Genomic DNA, 23,555 nt, shown 5'->3' on the forward strand with positions numbered 1-23,555 from the left:
TAGACCTTTCTGAATTCTATCGGGTAGAACTCCCAGATCCAACAAAATAGTAATCCATGGGAAGAGGGTTTCAAAAAAAAAACTCCAAATTTGCTTCCCAAGATAAAAGTTGCCCAAGTATGCATGAATGAATTTTACAAAGGCAGAAAGGATAAAGATTTGGGGTAATTAAATATAATTTCCAAAAATTAGAAACTTTATCAAAAGTTAAAGCCCATCACTTGAATCCTCCAAAACAGACATAAGTGATTGAAGACGGATGAGTTGGATCCCATCATTAAAATTGCGTAGATGAATAAACCATCTACTCACTAAAATAAAATAATAAATTAACTAATTTAAAATAAAAAGTTAATTAATTTAAAATAAAATAAATAAAATAATTTAAAAAAAAATTTATTTAATTAAAATCTGAAAATCCCAAAAATTCGAATGATAAAAAAGACTTGGAAGATCCCATCCACAACCAACTGGCCGAAAACCAAAAAAGTTAAATCAAGTAGAAAGCCCACAGAGACATAAACATAGAGATCCTAAGCAAATCTAGAAACACAAACAGAATCTAGACAGTTGGTCTAAACATAAGGAAAATTGGGTTAACTCTGAGAAGCAAAAGGTAATCTAATCTATAAAAACAATGATATGTTGCTCTATAAAAACAATGATATGTTGCCGATACCGGAGGCAACATTGGCTCAAGGGAATGGTCAAATCACTATCTCCAATGTCGTTGTCAAAGCTAGAAGTCCTGCACACTTTACACAACCCACCAAGCACAATGGTACAAATATCAAAGTCGAAGCAATATGTATAATTAGCATAGATATCCATCTAGAACATATCTAATAAACCACCTATGCGTAAACTCCATAACACGACATCTCAAATGTCCACAGTACTCACATTAGGTAGGTAAAATAGTGAATAGTATATCAAAATGAATCTAATGTACCACAACATATTTTCAAGATGAATTCAGATGTCTAAACAGCATAGTCCATCAGATACATAACATGAAATAAAGTACATAACGCATAAACCATCATATAGCAATATCTAGATATTGAACTATAAAGTAGATGCCATCCACATATAAAATAATAACATAATGGTCATAACTAGAGTATCTCAAGTATCTACAAGAACAAAATGAAACACTATAGCAGAATGACAACATGAGAGGCACTACTAGTCTTATGAGAGAAATCATCAATAAAGGTTACATAGTACCAAAAACCACTTAAGAAAGCGAAAGACATAGGACCACATAAATCAGAATGAATCAACTGTAGAATGTGCTTGACCCTACTTTCACTAGAATGGAAAGGACTTTTAGTGTTTTTACCCAAAGCACAAACTTTGCAAATACCTTCATGTGTTGCACCAAGTTTAGGAAGTCCTACAACTCGCTTGAACATAGAAGAAAGAGATCTAAAGTTAAGGAGACTAAACGTTTTATGCCATAGCAAATTGTTGTTAGAAGCATCATGACTTAAAACTTGAACTTGATTTGCTGAAAGTTTGTACAAGCTTTCATGACAGTCTCCAATAATTTGAGCTGAACTATGTCACGTCCCCAATTTCTACCCTTCCTTAGTGACAACATTTCTAGCAAGGTTGGTCTATTATCTAGTTCCCATAGGCCAGCAGAGCGTAGAGGGAACCAACCTAGGGGCTTTGAGAGTTATGCATGAGCTTCCCAAGTGGTTTGGAGCAGTAGACAACAGTTTCCTACAATTTAGGAGGGATTCTTAATTTGTAGAGATTGACTAGGAGTGGTCTAGGAGGCATTTGGAGACCTCGGCGAACGTTTTGGAGACTAAGAGTGCATGTCCTATTTTTTAGGAGGAACTCCCAATTTAGTGACAGTTCTCTCAGAGGTGCACACAGTAGGGGAGAGTCATTGGGACTCAATTTTGGTTGATTGGGGTTGTCTCCTACTTTTTAGGAGCATCCCTAGATTTTAGGGATGGACTGCTAGTTGACCCATCTTGTCCGGCATCAATCACAGACAAGTGACAAGGTTAGATTCATGTTTGATTGGTCATTTTGGGCCTTTTGGGACCATTTGGGAAATATTTTAATATATTTAAATATTTCCTAAGTTGATGATTAAATAAATTAAAATAAGGTTAATAATATAACCATTTTGGAGTAATAAGGGGATTTTGGCTTCAGTTGATCAGGTACACCTATGTGTTATAGCTCGTTGGAAAGGTCTCGAATTATTATACATGATTTTTACTATTTGTAGACTTTTTGGTGCCTTCAGCTATGGAATTTTAATAAAGTAATGTTTTTCCTATAGCATGGACGACTTTAATTGGGAAAATGTTATTTTATTATATTTTATTTAAAGGGCAAAGTGTAATTTCCCTTTGGGGTTCAATTTACAGTTGGAAGGGGATATAAGGAGATGGAGACCTAATTTCTTATTATCTTTTGCATATTGAAAAACTTGTTTTTGTGAATTGGCTCTGAGAGAGAAATTCTTCATTTGGGACGCAAATCCCAGGTTCTGGATTGGCTGGGATGTAGCCCTCAGTAGTTATTGGCATTGGATTTTTCAGTGGTATCAGTTGCTATTAGGGATAGAGTACGCCATTCTTTATTGTGGATTCAGGTTGCAAATTTATGGTTTCAGTGTTACAGATTGATTCTTTCAGCTGGGACGTGATCCTTGCAGTCTTAGGGCCGCCATTTGCAGCAGGTACACCCCACGTGGAATATAGGGAATGTTTGTATTCAGCTTCAGATGTATCCTTAATTCATGTTCATTATTCACCAACCAGTTTGGCATCATTGTTAGATGTAAGTTCCTTGGAACTACATTGGATTTATTATTGGGCTTTATAAATAAAAAATCTGCCTGGTACGATTTATAGCAATTCTGATTTGGCTCTATGCTCTTATTTATTTTCAGTCTCCTTTCATGTTTATTGTTCATTATTCATTACTATTGTGAAAACTATCAAAAAACACAAAACAAAAACAAAAACCTTCTGCAACTTCTGTCTATTCTCAAAGACCATCAAAGAAGTCACAGGAAAATATAGTTTATTAATTTAAAAACTACAGAAGATCAGCAAGGGCATCCATCAGGGATCTTTCAAACTAAAATCGGAAATTTTCTTCAAAGAAAACACTTTTCCATTAGCAAAAATAACATTGTAACCTTTATCCTCTAAGGCTGATATAGAAATTAAATTCCTTTTGATGCCTGAAACAAACAAAACATTATTAAGATGTAAGGGAATACCGGAATTGAATTTGAAAGAAGTGTTACCAGCTCCTTGATAGGGTAAGAAGCATCATCAGCAATGATGACTTGTAAATACATTTTTTTCAACTAAATTTGATATATGTTGCTTGTAGCCTGATATATGGCGAGAGGGCCCAGTGTTAGTGAGGCATGCATTGCAATCAGCTGGTATATTAGTGGATAAGGCTGAAATGAATAAAAATCCTTCTGGATTATCACTAGAGTCTCTAGATGGAGAGGAATCTTTGACATTTGGTGCAGTTGCTTGATGCTGAAGTTTCATTGTACAATTTCTAGCAAAGTCACCATACTTCTCACAACTAAAATATTTCACTTTGGACAAATCTCTTTTCCTTTTAATGCTTGAAGATGAAGATAGATCCTTTTCATCAAACTTCTTGAATTTCCTTTTCCTCCCTCGTTTGCTTGAAGTATGGGCAGCAGGCACTTGATCTTCTTCATTGTGAGATTTATGAGAGCTCCATCTAACTTCTAGAATACATTCCTCTTGAATGCAATCAGCATTTGGTCTATCAAATTTGTCAATTCATCTGTACTACTGATACCTTGAATAAACGATTCCCGTGAATGTGGGAGACCATTCATGGCAAGCATAACAAGTTCTTTGTCATCAGTATAATCTCCAATGGCACTTAGCTGATCTTTTAACTCAACAATCTTCAAGAAGAAGGAAACAATGGAGTCACCTCTGTTCATCTTAATGTGAAGAAGTTGCCTTCTTAGAGCCAAGGCACTGCTAGTGTTCTTGAATTCATACATGTTCTAAAGACAGTCTTACATTTCCTTTGCAGAGTCCAGCTTAAAGATGACTGGAACTAAATGATCTTTCACTGAATCAATAAGGATTTTCCTTTCCATAATGTTATTCTTCTTCTAAGTAGCTTTCCCTGAATCGTCAGTTGATATGTTCACCTTAGTCTCCATGTAGTTGAGAATATCATTCTTTTCAAAAGCCATCAAAATTCTAAACTTCTAGGATGTGAAGTTAGAAGCTCCATCCAATCTATCTTTGACTGTAAGACCAAGCACCATATTGAAACCTGAAGAAGGATAAAATGAAGCAAGAATATATAGGGAGACTAAAGGAAAACTTCTGGTTCAAGCTAGATGTTTCGAGCTTGGCTCTGATACCATGTTAAAATTTGAACCAGAACATCAAGAGCTCAAAATGAAAATAGACCAACAAAATTATCTTGGGAAAAACCCTCCCCAATGAGGCAAACAACCCAGCCCACTAAAAACAGTCCATTTATTAAAATTAAAAAATAATACATAGTTTCTAATACTCCAATCAGAGTTTCTTGATCACAGGTTACTCTGATTTAATTCTTTCAATACTGAATAATGATTCAAAACATAAGAAGGAATGAGTCCACAACTTGTTGGACTGTCTTGAATTTGCTCTGTCAAACATACAATGAAGGTACCAAGAAATGTATTGTTCACCTGAGAGATAAAGGAAACATCTGCTCTGCTCTATCTGAGAAAACCTGATTGTGAACTCCATTTCTGAAGAATATGTTAAATCGAAAGATTTGTATCTGAATGGACCATCATAACGGTGATAGTCGAACATGACATTAATTCTGAAATGATCAATTTACAATGACAGTGAAAAACACATGCCACCAAAACGTTCATATAAAGGAATCATGTCGAGTGGATAATAACTCTCAGGAAAATACACTTCCTCACGTGTGTTGGAAATAATGTAGCGTTGAGGAGCATTTAACAATCACCACCCAAATGAAGAATGGGTGAATATGAAAATACCACCGTGCTTTGGAAATGTGAAATGACCCAGCTATAATAGCTTTGCCGTTAATAAGAGCGACCCTACAAGAGATGTTTTGCTGTTGAGAGAAGACAAGCTATAACCATCACAATGAATAAATGGTCTTCCACAAGGATGGAAGAAATAAGGAGTCCACGTGAGCAAGAAGGAGAAATCACTCAGCGTCCAGAAGTGACCAGGACAAAAAGTCAACAATACAGAACTGATTAAAATAAAATTTGAATAGCAGCAGAGTTAGTGAAAACTGGAATTTTTAATTTCATATGAAGCTACCAATTTAACAGTGGGAACTATCATTTTGTTAAAGGAAAGTGATATAACATAGTGGATCCAAGATGTGTGTTTCACAAATGAGATACATTAGAAACAATCTAAAAAGTCTCATTCTAATTTATTTTGTTCTCATTCTAATTTGTTTAAAATATATTTTTGCTTGAAGTTGTGAATTACATGTCATTCCTTGGTGTAGATGTTTTTGAGTAAAAATATTTTCATAGAAAAGTGCTTAATTCTATACCATTCATTGGTTTTTTAATTTTTCAGGTCAAGGAAACTGCTGGAAACGTTGGTGAGGCTGTTAAAGAGCTTCCTGATGCAAATTTGGTGAGGCAAATTTTTTTGATTGAAAAGGGTTTATGACATACTTTCAGTTGAAAAGCTTGTATCTTGTACTGCATTTAAAACATATAATTTAATGATTTGGTACTTGGCAAGATAAATCAAACACCATACTATATTAATATCCAAGCATAAGAGAAAATGGCCAGAGAATGTTACCAACATAAATAGTCTCCAGATTTTTCGATGATATATTCATTTTATTTTAATGTTGAGCATTTGGTATGCTTTCAACTCTCTGAGGTAAATATGTTTGTGCCAAAAGGAAGGAAATTCTTTTAGTTTCAACTAGATAGTACTGTGAACTACTGTATGCTGTTATCCATCAATCTTGCAGTTATAACTTTCTCACATAAATTTGTAAGAAAAAAGGTATTAACATTCTGACAAAATCTGACTATAAAACAGTAGAGATTTTTAGCTCAAAAAACTATTGTATTATCTCTTGTTTTCTACATACCAGTGTGCTGTCAGTTAGGTCATCTTTGGTAACCTTATCTGTGGCAATTAGCTGTGATCTATGAGTGGACTTTGAAGTACTGAGACCCAGAATTGAATGCCATTTTCCATGTTTGTTGGCAATTCTAATATCGCTTTACATCTGCCATCTCTTATTCATTGTTTATAGATCTGTAATTTTGTTCCCATTTTCTCACATAATAGATGTTTTGTAGCGAAAAAATGGATCACAAGTCTAGCTTTTCCTTCTTCAGCCCACTTCATCTTAAAAAATTCATCTCACTTCCCCTAGAGTTCATAAAAGGTAGACTTCATGAAAGTTGGTTCTGTTTGAAATTTAAGAGACTGTAATTTTTATGATGTTTTTAAATTTTTTTTGTTATCTCCAGTGTTTTAGAGTTGCTGAGATAGTTCTTTCTCCCCACCTTTACCTTTTATTCACAATTCTCCATTCTCAACAACATCTATGCTCCCTAGATCACCAATAATTAGCACATACTATTAAATTGTGAAATAAAAATTAGGGTTTGATCACTCTATCCCTCCACAAGATATTGAGAAGACTCCTCCTTTTATCCCTTTCAACTTGCAGAATGCAACTAAGATCCCTTCTTTGAGAGGGCTCTCCAATTCACTCTTGGTTCTTTGACAATTGTTCTAGTTTCTTCCTCTTCTCCATCCTGGTTAGAGAATACTGTCTAAGAAGCATAAGGCTGTACTTGTGAATCTTCTTGTTGATAACATTGTGGGAAAACTACTATAAGTGTCCCCAAAGCCTAAAAGGCAGAAGACTGCTTATAGGCTGATACAATGATAAAACTGATAATTTGTCTGTAGAGATTGTTCATCCATCTGCACAAAAAAGAACCTAGTCAGGTTACTACTTCTGATTATAATATTACTAGGATGGACTTGGGACCTCCTAGTAAGGATGGAAATTTCCATAACTTTCAAATGACTATCACTAGGTTGGTAAGAAGAATAGAGAAGGATATGAAAGATAAAGAGGAACTGAAGTAAGCATTGGAATTGCTCACCAGTTGTTTGAAGTCTCTTGTATATTCCTCTGTACAGGCTGCCAATTCCTTTGAGGCCTCTTTTGATCCTAATTATAATGCTGGAAATTAAATGGCGAATAAAATGCAAAATGATGGCTACTTTGGTAGAACTACTAAAGGGCAGATCAAATATTTGAAAGAAAAAGGAGACCCGTTATTGCGAATATGAGAAACATATTTGACAATTTGATTGTGGCACAAAATTGCCAACGCAGAAATTGTCAATGTGAGACAAGATAAAGCTACATGACTACAAATAGAACAAGAATTGAAAAGAAATTATTGTTTTGAAAATGGGAAAAGCTTAGTTGAAGGCATTATTTCTGATGCGAGTGATACTCAATGCATAATATGGAAGGACAGTGTCAAATGGAAAGACACCTTCCTCAAGCAAAAATTCAGAGAACAATTCAAAATGCTCAGAGAATGCAGTTGTTATTCATGAATTCAAAGATGTTGGGCATAAAATGAAGAATAATCATAATTGGGCATAAAATGAAGAATAATCATAATGCAGGAGATGCCAACATTGACAAGTTAAAAATTGATGTTGAAAACAGAATTTTTTGTTCTCAGATCCAAAGACTTTCAGCAAATAGGATTTAATAAAGTTGGGGAGAATAGACTCGACTTCTCAGCATTATCCTGGTATGAAGACCATCCAACAAACTTCTCTGCTAGAATTAATGTTCATGTGAATAAGGCTTTGTGGAGGCTCAAAACCTAGAATATTATCAGTCCTAAGTAGGAAAGAATTCCCAAGTGATACAACCTTTCATAGACTATAAAGCTCGGTTAGCACCAGTCAGCATAATCAAATTGATGGAGCTTACATTGACCAAAAACAACAGCCACCTCACCTTATCTATTATTTTATTTGTGTTCAAAAGTTTAATGGTTTTTATTAAAAGACATTTTTACGCCAAAGGTGTTTCTTATTCAAGATCGAGGTTCTGATTTTTGGCATCAATGATGGGCAATAGCATAGATGGAATGAATGACCATAGAATTCATCATAGCCGCCTATGCTTTTTTCTGCACGATTGGCTGAAAGACTATTGAATGCATTCTAAGCAGTTGCTGAAATAGTTCTAGCTCGCTTAAATTATGGACGAAAATATGTCGTTGTCTGCTGAATTTCGTCGCGTCTCTGTCACGCTGATGCTTGCAGGACTTCAATTTTTGGCTGACATCATTTTTTTCAACTACTCACCGTACCAGCTGTATGATTATGCAACCACTCATGATGACGTTTCATACTAGGATGGCATTTGATCTCATCTGCTGGCATTGAAATCTTTTGGTAAATATTGTTGGAGTTTGCAAAAACAGGTTGCTGAGATAGATGGCTTGGTAGACTGATCTTGGCTTGCAGTTTGGTGTGTCAAGTTCTGATATTTTCTGGGCATCCAATACCTTTGAATTTGTGAGAGCTGTCCTTGCATGATGAAACTCCGAATTCCTGTCATTGGCATCAAATTCCAATTGTCACATGTTGGAGTTTTACTGATTAATCAGACATGGAATTCTGAAACCATGGTAATTACAATTCTGCAAATTATGAGCCTTATTTATTGCAGCTAGGACATTAATTTCCAGGCCCTACGTCTGCAATTCAGAATTGCATCTGGAACAGGTTTGAGGGGCAATTCATCTGCTGTTGGATCAGTTCAAACGCCACTACTTGGGCATCATTATTTTTTGCTAAATAATGCTATTTAAAGTTGTATTTATGGGTCGGCCAGCATAGATGTATATTTAAAGTTCTCCTGGACCAGAGTGAGAGTGGTTAGCCTGTGGTGCAGGAGCACCCAGTGCATCTGCAATTAAGATCAACCAAAAATGTTTTTGAATTTTCAGTTTTTGTATGTTTGATGGTCTCAACGTTATCTCTCTCAAGTTTTTATGAGTTTAGTCAAGATTACAAAAGGTGAAAGCAAAAATATAAAATGACATATGATCTTGAGTAGAGTTGCAATTGTTCTGAAAGATGTGTATGAAAAACATCTCATAGAAACATTAATTGTCATCCTACAATATGCCCAAAATGAATCGCATTGCATAATTATTGTCAGCATTCTCTTTGAAATGTCCCTTTACTGGTTTTGTATGATATTTCCAACCTCTAATCAGATTTTCAAGATCAAACAACTAATATCACAAAGATCCACCAAATTTCTCAAGAAACCCCAAATCGGGTATGCCAGAAATTGTGCCAAAAGCTTCACAGCTTCACAAATTATTAATAAATCTGAAAGTGGACATTTTTACAGAAATTTCAGCAGCATAACAGCCTACAAAATGACATTTCCAGATCCGTATAGCCTTTACACAACAGTTCTCAAATGTAGGACAAAAACTATGCTCATCGGGCTCCCAAAATTAACACAAAAATGCCCGGAAACACCACAAAAATACTAATAATCTATCTCAGTAGTTTAATCACGTCCCAATACATATATTCAGCTCTATTTTAACAGCTTAAAGTCTGAAATACAGCAGCAACCAAAACTGATATGAAATGCTCAACTGAAAACACCAAACTCATGCAAAAAACACACCCAAAAACCCACAAATCTACACTGTTCAGCACAAAGGCAAACTCTGTATGAGCATGCACATGGAATGGCTTCAAACTCCCGTCCTTAGCCTTCCTAGAAACCTGCAAACTCCCGTTCTTGGGTCTCCCTGGAAACTTGCAAACTCCCGTTCTTGGGTCTCCTTCTCCACAGGTTTGGCAGCCTCTGAAAAATAACAAAGAATGAGCGAAAATCAAGTTCTAGTGTCCGCCCAAAAATGCCTCCAAACCCCTTAAAAGAGGGCATAACTGTAACTCACGTCCAAGAGAGGTTAATGAAACATATTTTAATAATAATTTTCATTTATTAGTCCAACGGTTTCCAAAGATTAACCCCCTTTTTCCGAAACTTCACTTTCTTGGGCCTGCCTGCTTTAGCAAAGATTATTATTTTTTAATTATTTGAAAAGGGGACATGACAAGTCCTCCCCTCCCAAACATTGCTTGTCCTCAAGCAATGGCTGAACAATAAAGCAATCAATCCACCTGGATCCCAAATGTAATCATGAACTATACTACTACCAATTAACACAGGCTTCTACAATATCCTCTGCAATATGACCAAGACGAATCCATAATCAAACTGACAATTATAGCTCAACCAAACTCCAAAATCACAACTTCCACAGTCAGAAACCCATGAGACACAAACTCTTAGAACATCAAAACCCAAGTAAAGTGGACTAATCAAACCACCAACATAGTAAATACCATCAACGCATCCCACTGGCCTATACGAAATGTACAATCCAACTCTACAACAATGGTGAATGCTCTCGAATGAAACTGTACCAAGTATGGAGAATCCACACACTATACAACTCCTGTAGTCAACACAACTCTGCAAATCACCGGCCACTGTCTCATAACCATAACTCCCATGCACCCCTGATGGTAAAAAACCATCACAAGATAAACAACAAGAAATGGAACCCAAACCAAATTTGCCTGCCATCAACTCCTCAACACAAGGATCAAATGCTAACTGATGTACATACCCTGTAATATAATGTTGATAATAAAAACCAACCTTAGTCAACAACTCACCATGAACAAGTGATACAACCCACTGTGATTGATCACCAGCTAAGTCAGGAGATGTCATAGCCAAAGGAGTAGAATCAATAACAACACCCGCTGAAGCATCACTCCAAAACTCCTGCTCTAAGTCATGTATTATCAAGCTATCAACTGCAGAACCTATCGCCATGTTGTGCCCATCACAACTCTCATCCCGAGGCATCAAACTATCCCATAATTGACGATAAGCACCAGGAACCAAAGTACATCTCTGTATCATCATCTCATCAACATGGTCATCAAAGGTAAATTGATGAGCATACCTCATAGTGTAATGCCAATAGAATGCGCCAATCTCAGTCAGTGGCTCAGACTGTAATCCAGATGAAACTAACTGCAATTGATCATTAACCATGTTGGAACTGACTACTACCTCTGAAGATATCACCAAGGGAGTAGTATTACTAGCAGGAACTATGCCAACTGCTGACTCACCAACATCACACATGGTCTTTGATACAACATCTCTAGTCTTCGTGCTATTAGTGCTAGAGGTCACCACCATGTCAGGCATACCACAAAAATCTGCTACAGCACCCAACTCAACTGAACCTAACTCTAGTGGGAATGAACCTGATATGCCAATGTTAGTATCAAGGATGGATGCATCCCCATCTCCACTGTCTTTGACAATCTCGGCCATGGACATCCTCGGATCACCAAACACCACTGCTTGTGATTGTATAGAATCAGGTAAAGACTGTAGTCGCTCTAACTCCATGGTCACCTTAGCCAAATGAAACTGTGACTCCTTGAAAGCCAACTGTGTACTCTCAAGAATCTCAGAAGTCACCTCAAGCTGCTTAGTAAGCTCACTCACCTCATCTTCCTTGGCCAACAATGCATCATATGCTATACTGCCCCACTCCATAAGATAATCTCTGTCGGCTACCAACTGCATATAATTCTGTCTCAAAATCCGAATAGCCTCCCATAAAGAGTGGAACTCTGTCAAGGAAAGATAACTACCTCCCTGCTCATCCCTAGTAGGAGAACCCCATCCATAAACTGCTAACAACTGACGAGCAGCATCGAAATGCTGGCAAGTGATAGCAATGTCTCGGTCACTAACTCTCAACTAATTAGACACATGATGGCACTAGCTTGACTGTCTCCTACAAACCTCCTCTGATGTACTGTCTAAAGGAGTATCCTCAAAGTTACTAGTCTCTAGAGTATTACCATCCATATCCTGTGAATCAAATCTAAAGCTCATATCAACATACGGAGTATCAAAAACATTAGCATTGCTGTCCAACTCCTCTATACCCAAGGAAACTAAGTCTTCAAAACTGCCCATTGCATCCTCCTAGATGTCATCAATGCCAATATGATCCTGGGACTCATCTATACACACTGCCAAATATGAAATATCATCAACACATTCTAGCAAGTGTGGTCGACTGGATATATGAACAAAGCCCAACATCGGTGTCTAAAAACTAATACCAACATCAGACAAGATACTGGCACAAGAAAAGACAACACCATGTAATCTGCTAATCAAATCCATGATAGCACCCAAACAAACACTGCTACCAAAAAGTGTTAAAGATCTCCAGTCAACTGAATCCCAAACGCCAATATAGCAATCTCGAGTCCATATCCATAAACTAGAATCAACTGGTAACTCAAGAAAACTCCTCACCTGAGTAATATGACCAATACCAACTAACTCCACATACTTGTCATGATGAGATAATGAAGTCACAATACTATCTTTGTTCACCTTCAGCTGGTAGGACAAATCATGTGAAGTACTACCAGCCTCAACCTCATGTGATGAAGCATCTAACTGTGCCTGGTACTCTTTCTCAGCAAAATCATGAATGCTCAATGTCTGCTCATCTCTACCAGGTATCTCACCATCTTGCACGGCAACATCCTCATAATCATCATCTGAACCCACTACACTATAGTCACTGCCTGTTGTAACTATACCATCCTGAATACCTGTGGCATCACCCTTTGACGACCTGTAAACAATTGTCTCAATTTGAGTATCAAGTTGACCGTTACTATCAATCTGTGCAATATCCTTTCCCACCACCTCCTGTGGCAGAGTAGAATCTAAGATCTCTACCTGGCTATCAGCTAGTTTCTCAAACTCCTCATGCAAGTTCTTGGGAATTGTGTCATCTGTCCTGTGAGAAAATCTGCCAAATAGAAATCCAGTCAACTTATCCACCTTAGCTGGGTCGGACAACATGTCATTCATTATATGGTGGTGCTCAACCAACTGTTCAGACATGTCATGGCTTATTTTCATAAGTTTATCTCGAATGTCTAAATAACCATCCTTTCTACTATTTTGACTCTGGATATCAATTGTCCAAGATCGTGTCCTCTGAGACTCTGTACTATACCTGTCCATTCTGGATAAAGTAGAGTGTAACCCCAATAGGATATAACTTCTTCAAACACCAAGAACTAACATGGAAATGATTAGAAGTAGCATGCAACCATAGATTTTGATATGCAACTAATTAGAAGCAACATGCAACCACCAAATTATGACATGCAAGATCTAGGTAGTTGTCAAAACTGACATGCAAGATCTGGGTAGTTGTCAAAATTGACATGCAAGATCTGGGTAGTTGTCAAAACTGACATGCAAGATCTGGGTAGTTTTCAAAACTGACATGCAAACTTCTACAACCACCAAATTCACCAAGAACTAACATGCAAATGATTAGAAGTAGCATGCAACCATAGATTTTGACATGCAACTGATTAGAAGCAACATGCAACCATAAATTATGACATGCAAGATTTGGGTAGTTCTAAAAACTTTAATGCAAGATCTGGGTAGTTGTCAAAACTGACATGCAACTTCTACAAACTCTCAGGCTGGCAAGATCATGGCTCTGATACCACTGAAATGTCCCTTTACTGGTTTTGTATGATATTTCCAACCTCTAATCAGATTTTCAAGATCAAACAACTAATATCACAAAGATCCACCAAATTTCTCAAGAAATCCCAAATCGGGTATGCCAGAAATTGTGCCAAAAGCTTCACAGCGTCACAAATTATTAATAAATCTGAAAGTGGACATTTTTACAGAAATTTCAGCATCATAACAGCCTACAAAATGACATTTCCAGATCCGTATAGCCTTTACACAACAGTTCTCAAATGTAGGACAAAAACTATGCTCATCGGGCTCCCAAAATTAACACAACAATGCCCGGAAACACCACAAAAACACTAATAATCTATCTCAATAGTTTAATCACGTCCCAATACATATATTTAGCTCTATTTTAACAGCTTAAAGTCTGAAATACAGCAGCAACCAAAACTGATATGAAATGCTCAACTGAAAACACCAAACTCATGCAAAAAACACACCTAAAAACTCACAAATCTACACTGTTCAGCACAAAGGCAAACTCTGTATGAGCATGCACATGGAATGGCTTCAAACTCCCGTCCTTAGCCTTCCTAGAAACCTGCAAACTCCCGTTCTTGGGTCTCTCTGGAAACCTGCAAACTCCCGTTCTTGGGTCTCCTTCTCCACAGGTTTGGCAGCCTCTGAAGAATAACAAAGAATGAGCGAAAATCAAGTTCTGGTGTCCGCCCAAAAATGCCTCCAAACCCCTTAAAAGAGGGCATAATTGTAACTCACGTCCAAGAGAGGTTAATGAAACATATTTTAATAATAATTTTCATTTATTAGTCCAACGGTTTCCAAAGATTAACCCCCTTTTTTCGAAACTTCACTTTCTTGGGCCTGCCTGCCTTAGCAAAGATTATTATTTTTTAATTATTTGAAAAGGGGACATGACACTCTTAATCTGTGAAAATTGTAGCTTCAAAATAGAAAAAAGATTTATTAACGATTTAGACACTTTCTAAAAAATGAAAGTGGCAGGTGTAAAGACAATTCACAACCTTTGACACCTTCCTAGCGTGATCCAGAAAAGGAGTCTTGGAATAAGGTATGAAATGAGAAGTGTTTGTCAATTATTTTTGCAGAAGCTTTAGAAACTTTTAAACAAATGCAATCGGCCATCGAAAACATTTTGTTCCATTCCAAACAAGAAGCAAAGTGTAAGGTGTAGGGGTTAATAGTTAAAACAATGAGAAGTCTGTTACAAAGGGGAAGACAAAATGCCTCAAGAAAATGTTGTACCACGGTGTGCAACAAAGAATGATAGGATTAAATGTATCTGCTTGAAAGGTTTTTGAAACTTTAAATTGGCATGTGTTCACTTATTGATTTTAGCCATATCTCCAATTAAAGAGCATTGAAATGAATTGACTAAAGGAAGACATTTAAAGAGTGAAGAAAGTGTTCCAGAAAGAATGCAAGCAGGTGTATAAAGAGAAGAAAAGGAACTACAATGCCACAAATTCGCGAGATTTAAAATCAGTTATTGTGTGGCCAATAGTGGTGGCATTGACCCAAGTGGTGGGGGTTGGATATTGAAGAGAAGTTCATGTGATGAAAAGTGAACTGATTGGCTGTATGAAAGGAAGACTGTGTGAAGCCAGACTGTATAGAGGAAGACTATCCAGAGGGAGAAAGGCCTTCAGGCCAATAATTTTCTGATTTTTGTTTTAAAAATTACGGAGCATTTAATTTTGTTTATATGTTGCAACCAAAGTTGTATTTTGAATGCCGAGTGTCTCTGTGATTGTTTGTGTCTGAGGTTTGTGTTTGCAGTTGGAGGGGAGTGCCCTTCCTATATGAGCCTGCAAAGATCAAGCTCAATAAACTTTCATTGAAAAGGTGCAATAAGCCCTTGATTATAAATTTGATTCTGTTTGGTCTTCTTTTATCTTGAAGTTCATATGATCTCATTTGATATTAATGACAATAATTCCAACAAACAATTCTAGAAGACATTAGGATACATTTGTCATCAAGCTCATCCATAGCGTGTTATAGATAAGATAAGATAAGATAAAATATTAATGTCCAACTAGAGACTAAAAATGGGTCTAAGGGACTGAAAGTTCAAACAAAGGGCAGAAGGCAGCAGGACCACCAAATGGTGTCCGAGAAAAAGAAAACCAATAGAGAAAGAAGCAAACAAAGAGAAAGAACACTATAAAAGAGAGACTACGAAACTGTGAAACAACTAGCGGTCCGTAGTAGTCAATAAGTTGCTCAAAACCGAAGGATAACTATCTGTGTGCAGAGAAGTACATGCCCATCGTCAGATAGAGGAGGGTCATTGTCGTTGATGGTGCATGTGTGTATGATCTCAACACAGTCTCGCCGATCTGATGTGAGTAGATAAATGATAATTAATTTATAGATTTGGTTTTGAGAAATCATGTTATTAATTGAACAAAGTATCCACTTGAAATATGAAATAACCCCTACCCAGTTATAGCTCTGACAAGCATTAATTTCCTTTACAATTCATTTCTTTGACATTTCATCAAACACTTGGCATGCATTTTATTTTCGGTTTCATAACGATGTCTTGAAATGGTTGCAAATGAATTTTTGAATTGATATATAAGACAACATTGGAATGTAAATCAACAATTGCTTTCAAAATGCCGTAACCTTAAGATAATAACCAAATTGCAATTTTGGGAAAACAACCAATGCGGAAATAGTATAGAATTATAATGTAAAGAAGAACCTGTAGTTGTCAGCCAATGTCAATTTATAACAACAATGTATAAATGTCTGATTCGACAGTGTTTGTTCCATCTCTGAATTATGGTTGATACATGCCCAAATCAGAGGCATAAATCTCCACATCAATCTGCCCTGTACAGGGGATTTAACTGTCCAGAATTAGGTACAAATGGTAGCCAACTTATAGACTTAGGTTGCCCAGTTAGGGTGCTGAAACTCACAGCTCGTCAAATGTCAATTGATCTGCCCACATGCCTGAAGAAAGCAAACGCCCACAATAGGAGATCAAAAAGGCACACACTCTAGTATTTCCAACCACCAAAATTCTTCAGCACATAATCTCTTCCCAGCTACAGTAAACACAGTAAAAGAAGCTGATGAAATAATTTCCAGAATTTCAACTACTTTACCTCAGCAAACACTTCACCTCTCAGCCACAATAACAACAGTACAAGAAGGCACTAAGAAACTCAGTCCAAATTCATTATACATCAACAATGGATTGAAATTCACAAACTTCAGAAACCCTCACAAGAGACAAATAAAAAGCAATAGACAATTGAACTTCCCATTCAAGCACAACTCAACTCCAATGGCTTCATCACCTACTTAAGACTAAAAGGGAATTATTGACATTGAGTAAAAGGAAGTAGGATTTGTGAGACCAAGTGTCATAGCACTTTAGATGTGGAGAATAAACATGTTCATTGACCTTTACACCCCTAAGCATAAATAAACAAAATGTATCATTGCTAGAGTCATTGCAAGATTTGACCTTTGAGATTAAACTTAGGTCCCTTCCCAATTTCTTTCCCAGTTATAAATGATAGTCCTTTCTGCAATACTTGAATTTCATTGCAGTTCATGTGTTATTTCGTTTATGAATTCAATGTGTATAAAGATATAATTTTGGTTAAATCCACCCTGTTTCCACATGTCAGTACCCTAGACATTGATACATGAGCGTATTTTCATGGTGCTTAGAGGTTGAATACTTCTCAAAACCATGACTCAATGTGATAAACCTAATTAAGCTTGATTAATTATTGATGATTATGAAAAGACAACTATCACCTTCTTTGGGATGCATCCTATTGAATATGATCCTGAAATTGCCTACTCTATTATTGTTTCACACAAGATCTAATTTTGTAATCATATTTTATTTTCACTAGGTAAAATTTACATATTTGTATCAAGTACAATAAAGCTAAGTGACTTTTGTTCAACAATTTTGTTGAAGTATAAAAAATCTTATGGGTTGGTGATTGCATATATTTTTGTTTTGATTGCACATAAATGGACATTCAATATTGATATGGTCACCTATAACCTACAATGCAATGAAAAACTAGTGGAAGCTTCAACCTAAACCTATCTTGAACTTGAATTTTCTACATCTTATTGTGATAAGATTTGAAATCAAATAAGTGGCCAAATTGCATTATGATGCATGGGATTTAATTTTTGGAATTCCAATTTAACTTTGTCATACTAGGTGTCCCGCAACTTATTAATATTTTAGGACTATTGTATTTCGCACATGGGTACTAAGGGCACAATGACACGAGACCATGGTGGCATTAGTATTGAACTAATCACATAATGGCTCACATTACTTACCCTATCAGGCGATTAAAGTCTGATATCCCTACCATGATGTGAATTTGTAGACCATTATGTGAATACACTTTAAATTTTACATCTTATGATTGTTATAATTTAGTTTCCCACTTTCTAACATTTTTAATATTTTTATTCCTTAAATTTGTGTTAATGTGTAGAGACCTGAGGACTTATGGGTAATTCATTCCCAACTTGTTTTTCCCAAGCCTCATAAAAAGGGTGGTTCTTCTTGGGCAGCAATTAAGAAGGTATGCATTTCTTAGAGTATAACCTTTTCTATCTTTCGAAACAATTTTCATTTGATTAAATTAGAATTACCAAATATTTCATGTGTATATATGGTATGCATAATTCAATCTTATTAAGAATAATTGTATTAAAAAAATAATGAGAAATGGATCTATTATGCAGTAGAATCGTTACTGGAATAATTTTAATAGTGATTTTTCTCACTGCTAGTAATTTACAAGAATGAGTGGCATGGATTAAAAAATTTAGCTAGAATCAAACCAAAATGTAATTCATTAAGTATTAGGCTTAGGTTGAGGTTGATAAATTGATGTAGTAGATTGGTTTTTTTTCTTGGGGATGGGGATGGAGGAGGAATGTGCATGTGTCTATATATGTGTGTGTGTGATAAAAGTAGAAATAAATTAAAATTATAATATATCATGAATATGCTAAACAAAACCATAAAAAAATTGTTATTGACCCGTTAAAATTGAATGTCATGATAGATTATCATTGTTCAATATTAAAATAATACAAGTCGTAATCAAAATCATATGGTTTGTCATTAAGACCAACATCATCATTGTCATTAACATTAGACGAGGCAAGTAGATTTGAAGTACCAAATGGAACCCCATTGCGACTTGTAGTACAAAGGTATGTTGGCTGCTTGACTCATTAAAAGGTGAAGATTGTGCAACAATGTAACCATATAAATCAATTTACTTCAGGTATACATCCAACAAATTCATTGCTCCATGTCTCATTATCTTTGTGAGCAAAAAGATGCAAGTTGGAATGCATGAAAATTAGATCCTTTGCTTTACTAGATGCCAGTAGGCTACACTATATGGATGAAGGAAATGTAGTCTGATTCTGTTTAGATAAAACAAACAAACAACTAATGCAATTTTAATCTGAATTCTTATTTAATTATGAATATTGAATCATATTAGTGAAAGTTTTTTAATAACATTTTACTCATCAACAAAACCTTATTAATATCTAACAGGCTAAGAATCTTAATTAATCAATTCTGAAAGCTTTTCCACTACTGCTTTAAAAAATAACATATATAATCACCTCATCATTTAACCTCTAAGCATTTTGAGTGTATTTGTGTTTCATAGAAAGGATATATTTCCATTTATAAGATACTAACATAGATTCTTTGGTTGCAGATTCAGGAGTCTGGTGAGCAAATAGGTTTAAAACATTTCAAACCTATTAGACCTTTAGGATGTGGCGATACAGGAAGGTAGGATTCTCTTGATTTTCAAGATATGTAGACATAGAACGAACATATTGATTGTTTACATTTTCTTTATATTATGAAAGGTTTATATCCAAAGTCATTTCAGTTCACTTTTAATTAAATTCATGAACGTTATTTTGTTTGAATGTGTTGTACTTATGTTCATACTATTTGGGGTTTGTTGATGTAAGTCACAGAACTTGTATAATTATGTTTGATTGCAAAGTTATTTGTATTTTGTTATTTCTACATATTTATGAGTGTCACATGTGCGTATTGGTTTCAAAATGTATATGCAACCCCAGAAGATAGCACTAGTTGTGTGTAGTTGAGTTCACCTAAAAATGCCCACATTGTTTGGAATTACAACAGTCAAACATTATGGCTTTCATAAGTGTTAATTAGGAATAGTTTCTTCTAAACCATTAGGCTATCTTCACTTTGTTTTCCAAAAGAGTTAAGTTACATTAGGAAAGTCCTTGAGAGAGAAACGACAGTATTTTCCGCTAAAGAATGACTGTGTAATTCCCCCTTGTGCAATCCAACAAATCGCATCAAAAACACTAGGTCTATCCGAGCATAGTGAAGACATGATGATAGGAACCTTGGGAATCTCTCTCTTGATCAGCCTTAATAGCATTCAAGAATCCTTCTTCAAGAGAATAAGATACACCCTCTATGGACCCTACTCTGTGTTGATGGCATGCTGAAACCCCCAAAACAGAGAGAAGGTTTCATTTGAGGAGATCATCCAAGGGAGATCAATTTGGGGAATATTATATTATTCTGAAAGGTAAGCATGAAAAGTGTTCACTCAAATCTTATGAAAGTTGTTGACTGTTTCAGCAATAATGTATAAAGAAGAGTTTATTTTGAAATGGAAGAGAACAATAAGAATTCATTCCAATGAGAATTGTATAGTTGAAGATAAAAAGGTAGTGAATATATTAAGAAGAACAATGAATATGTTAAGTAGAAAAGTAGCAATTATCAGAGAAGGCGAAAGCAATCAGATTCATGAGCAATCTATGATACCTTGCCCCTTTTGAAAGGTCTTTATTGATGGTTGGAGCTTTTTTAGGGCAGTTTATCATGAGTCATAAGGTTCTTAATGACTTAGTGTAGTTTATGGGGCAGTTAGTCATCATTTTTGGTGGTTATGACTCCTATTTTGGAGACCTTTTCCATGGATTCGACCCCAAGGGGGTTTGTACTTAGTCTTTTGGAATCTTATTGGTAAGGGAGTTCTGATTATGCAAAGGAGTCATTCTGTGACATTTCTTTTTTCCTGAGTATTATTCTATAGCTCATTTTGGATTTGAATTGCATTTTGACTAAATTATTTGTGGCAGAATCTTCCTGAAATCTAGCCATCTTTTCTTTCTGCATCTTTGTGTGAATACATGATTGATGAAGTTAATAAAGTGAATCTTAGGATTCCTTATTATTTTGTCTCATTTTTACCTAGTTGCAGGAGTGTACTTTTGTTTGCAGGCTACAGTTTGCATCTCTCATTGTAAGATAGTTATGTGAATGTTTTGTCTTTCCCGAACTCTCATGTTTAGGAACTTACCATGAAATATTTATACAAACCTGTATAGGATTGAAGTGTTCTTGTCTACAAGGGGATTTTTACTAGCAAAGATCAGTTGTGTGTTCAATATTCACAAGATTTGGTGTATCACCTATTAGTTTAAGTTTAGTTTTAAGTGTTTCTTTCTTCATTTCTTCCCCTTTTCCCCTCATTTTTAGTTTGTTTAAGTAATTGGAGCTTAGGTGATTATCATAAGGAGCTGGCCTATAACCTAGAGATTCATTCAGTTCAATAGGAAAATCCCACTACCTATGAGTGATTCAATGTTGGTTGGAATTTTCTAGTTCAATTCTGTATATTTGGTTGGGTGCTAATTTCAAGCTTCAATAGTAATTCACTAAAAATTGCCACCATAAACTTGGTCAATTCCATTACACATTTTAAAAAGGCTTTTGCATATCTTTGACTAAACACAATTGACCATAAAATCGCCACTTTGAGTATTAGATTTAAAACTTAGTGGAGAACACATTTTTAGAAGGCTTTTACATGTTTTGATACATGCATTCCTTTGGAAAATCCCGCCAACTTAAATAAAGAAGCTAAGCTATTAAAAATGGGGAACTTGGGGCCTTTTTCATGCATTCGAAATACATGCAATAGCTACAAAAATCACCACGTTGAATGAACTAACATTTTGGACTCCCAAAACAAGTTTATTTAAAACATGTAATAAGGCCCAAAATCATCACTTTGCATTATGTTAGTGGAAGCAAGTTATTCTTTAATCAACTAAATATGCAGTCGGAATGGAGTTGGATCCAAAATCACCACTTTAGCTTGATGTGGGTGAAGAACTTATTTTAGATTTACATTTACATGTTATAATGACATGCAAATGTATTTCAAAAGCCCACTTAAATTTTGATTTAAAAATACATATGTTATTGATTATTGAAAATGAACTTCTGATACAATAACATATGTAATCACATTTAAAAAATACACTTTTAATGATGTTGGGATTTCAAATTTATTGGAAATGGGTTTTCATGTAGTATTTTGCATGTGGATGTCTGCAATTTGTAATAAAAATTCCACTTTTGTGCATTTAAGTTATCTTGTGTTTTCATATTTAATATTCAACAATAGTTTTTAGTGAAGTAACATGGAAAATAGTCTTGAAATAGGCTATTTTCATAAAACATAAGAAACTATTGTCAGATCAACTCAGAATGAGTTGAAATTTTAAACTAGACATCAAATCCATTTTAGATATTAAATATAACCTTTTATTGTGCAATTGCCAATAAAAAGCCCATTTTTATGAGGTTTTTAATTAAAATATGTAGTTGACCTGAAAAACCCCACTTTTTCCCTCATAACTTGAGCTATACTACTCAGTATCGGACCTAAGTTAGCTCGAAATGAGCAAAATTCCAAGAGCCATTCACGTAAGACAAAAAAAAGACTAAAAACTATTTACAACATGAAGGAAAAAAAGAAACGATATGAAAGTTAATCAAAAATTGAGTGTTTGCAATGTGAGAAGGAAAACTCTTAGCAGCAAACAATTGAGGATAATCTTGATGGAAAACCTTCAAAAGAACACATTGACAAGCCTACACAAAGATCAATTTAGAGATAATAAATTGTTTTCATGATGCCTCATCAATGCGTTAAACCAAGAACCAAAACTTGGAATTGGCAATGCCTACTCGACGCGTAAATTGGCTCGGAATCAGCGAAGTGAAAAAACGCTTGAAATTTTGAGATTTTAATGATCTAAAACTTATTTTATGCACCCTTTATTGAATGTAACTTAAACACACTATAACGTCATCAAATAGATGCTAAAATACATAAACAAGGAACATAAATGATAAATCCATCACATATGTAAAACGTAAATTGGGGTTGAAGAAAATAGAAAACATAATCATAGGACACAGATATATAGAATTATAAATGTTGTCAAATCATAAATGTATATAAAATCCATGAAACCAATGACAAAATGCATATGTGTAACAATAAAGTGTAAAGTGTAAATAGTAACACTGTAACTTTGAATACAAATAGCTTGATGTCTTTACTTCTAATCATTGAAAAGTTTTAATTCTTTGGATCTTGTTAGTTCATTGAATTATCTTTCCATTGGTTTTGATCTCATGTTAAGTGTCTTTGTATTTGAGGAGAAATGGCAAGCCCTAGAGCAAGAATTCATTGAAAATTAATGAATGTAATTTTTATTGCTTTGATAATATGACATCATATATCTGATCTAATGGAAGGTTTTAGATGCTGCATATGATTGAAAGAGGTTAAGGAGGATCTAATTAATCTTCTAAGAATGTTGGAGTTAATGGTATGTTTGGTCAAGGAAGGTATTCTCAAAGTTATTTGTAACTATATATTTATTGTGTTTCCAAA

At 35.2% G+C, this 23,555-nt stretch overlaps 1 protein-coding gene across 1 annotated transcript in view; it reads left to right on the forward strand.

The window, feature by feature from the left end:
- The window catches only part of LOC149563779 (phototropin-2-like), a 411,881-nt gene that overhangs the window by 131,355 nt on the left and 256,971 nt on the right, over positions 1 to 23,555 (forward strand). Inside the window, exons 11-13 of the mRNA XM_089826907.1 lie at positions 5,622 to 5,681; positions 18,261 to 18,350; positions 19,515 to 19,591. Coding sequence (XP_089683033.1) covers positions 5,622 to 5,681; positions 18,261 to 18,350; positions 19,515 to 19,591 — 227 coding nt within the window. The remainder of the gene's footprint in view (positions 1 to 5,621; positions 5,682 to 18,260; positions 18,351 to 19,514; positions 19,592 to 23,555) is intronic.

The sequence above is a fragment of the Cupressus sempervirens genome, chromosome 4 (genome assembly GCF_028749045.1).
Source record: "Cupressus sempervirens isolate cs-2001-9-10 chromosome 4, ASM2874904v1, whole genome shotgun sequence".
NCBI classification, from domain to species: Eukaryota; Viridiplantae; Streptophyta; class Pinopsida; order Cupressales; family Cupressaceae; genus Cupressus; species Cupressus sempervirens.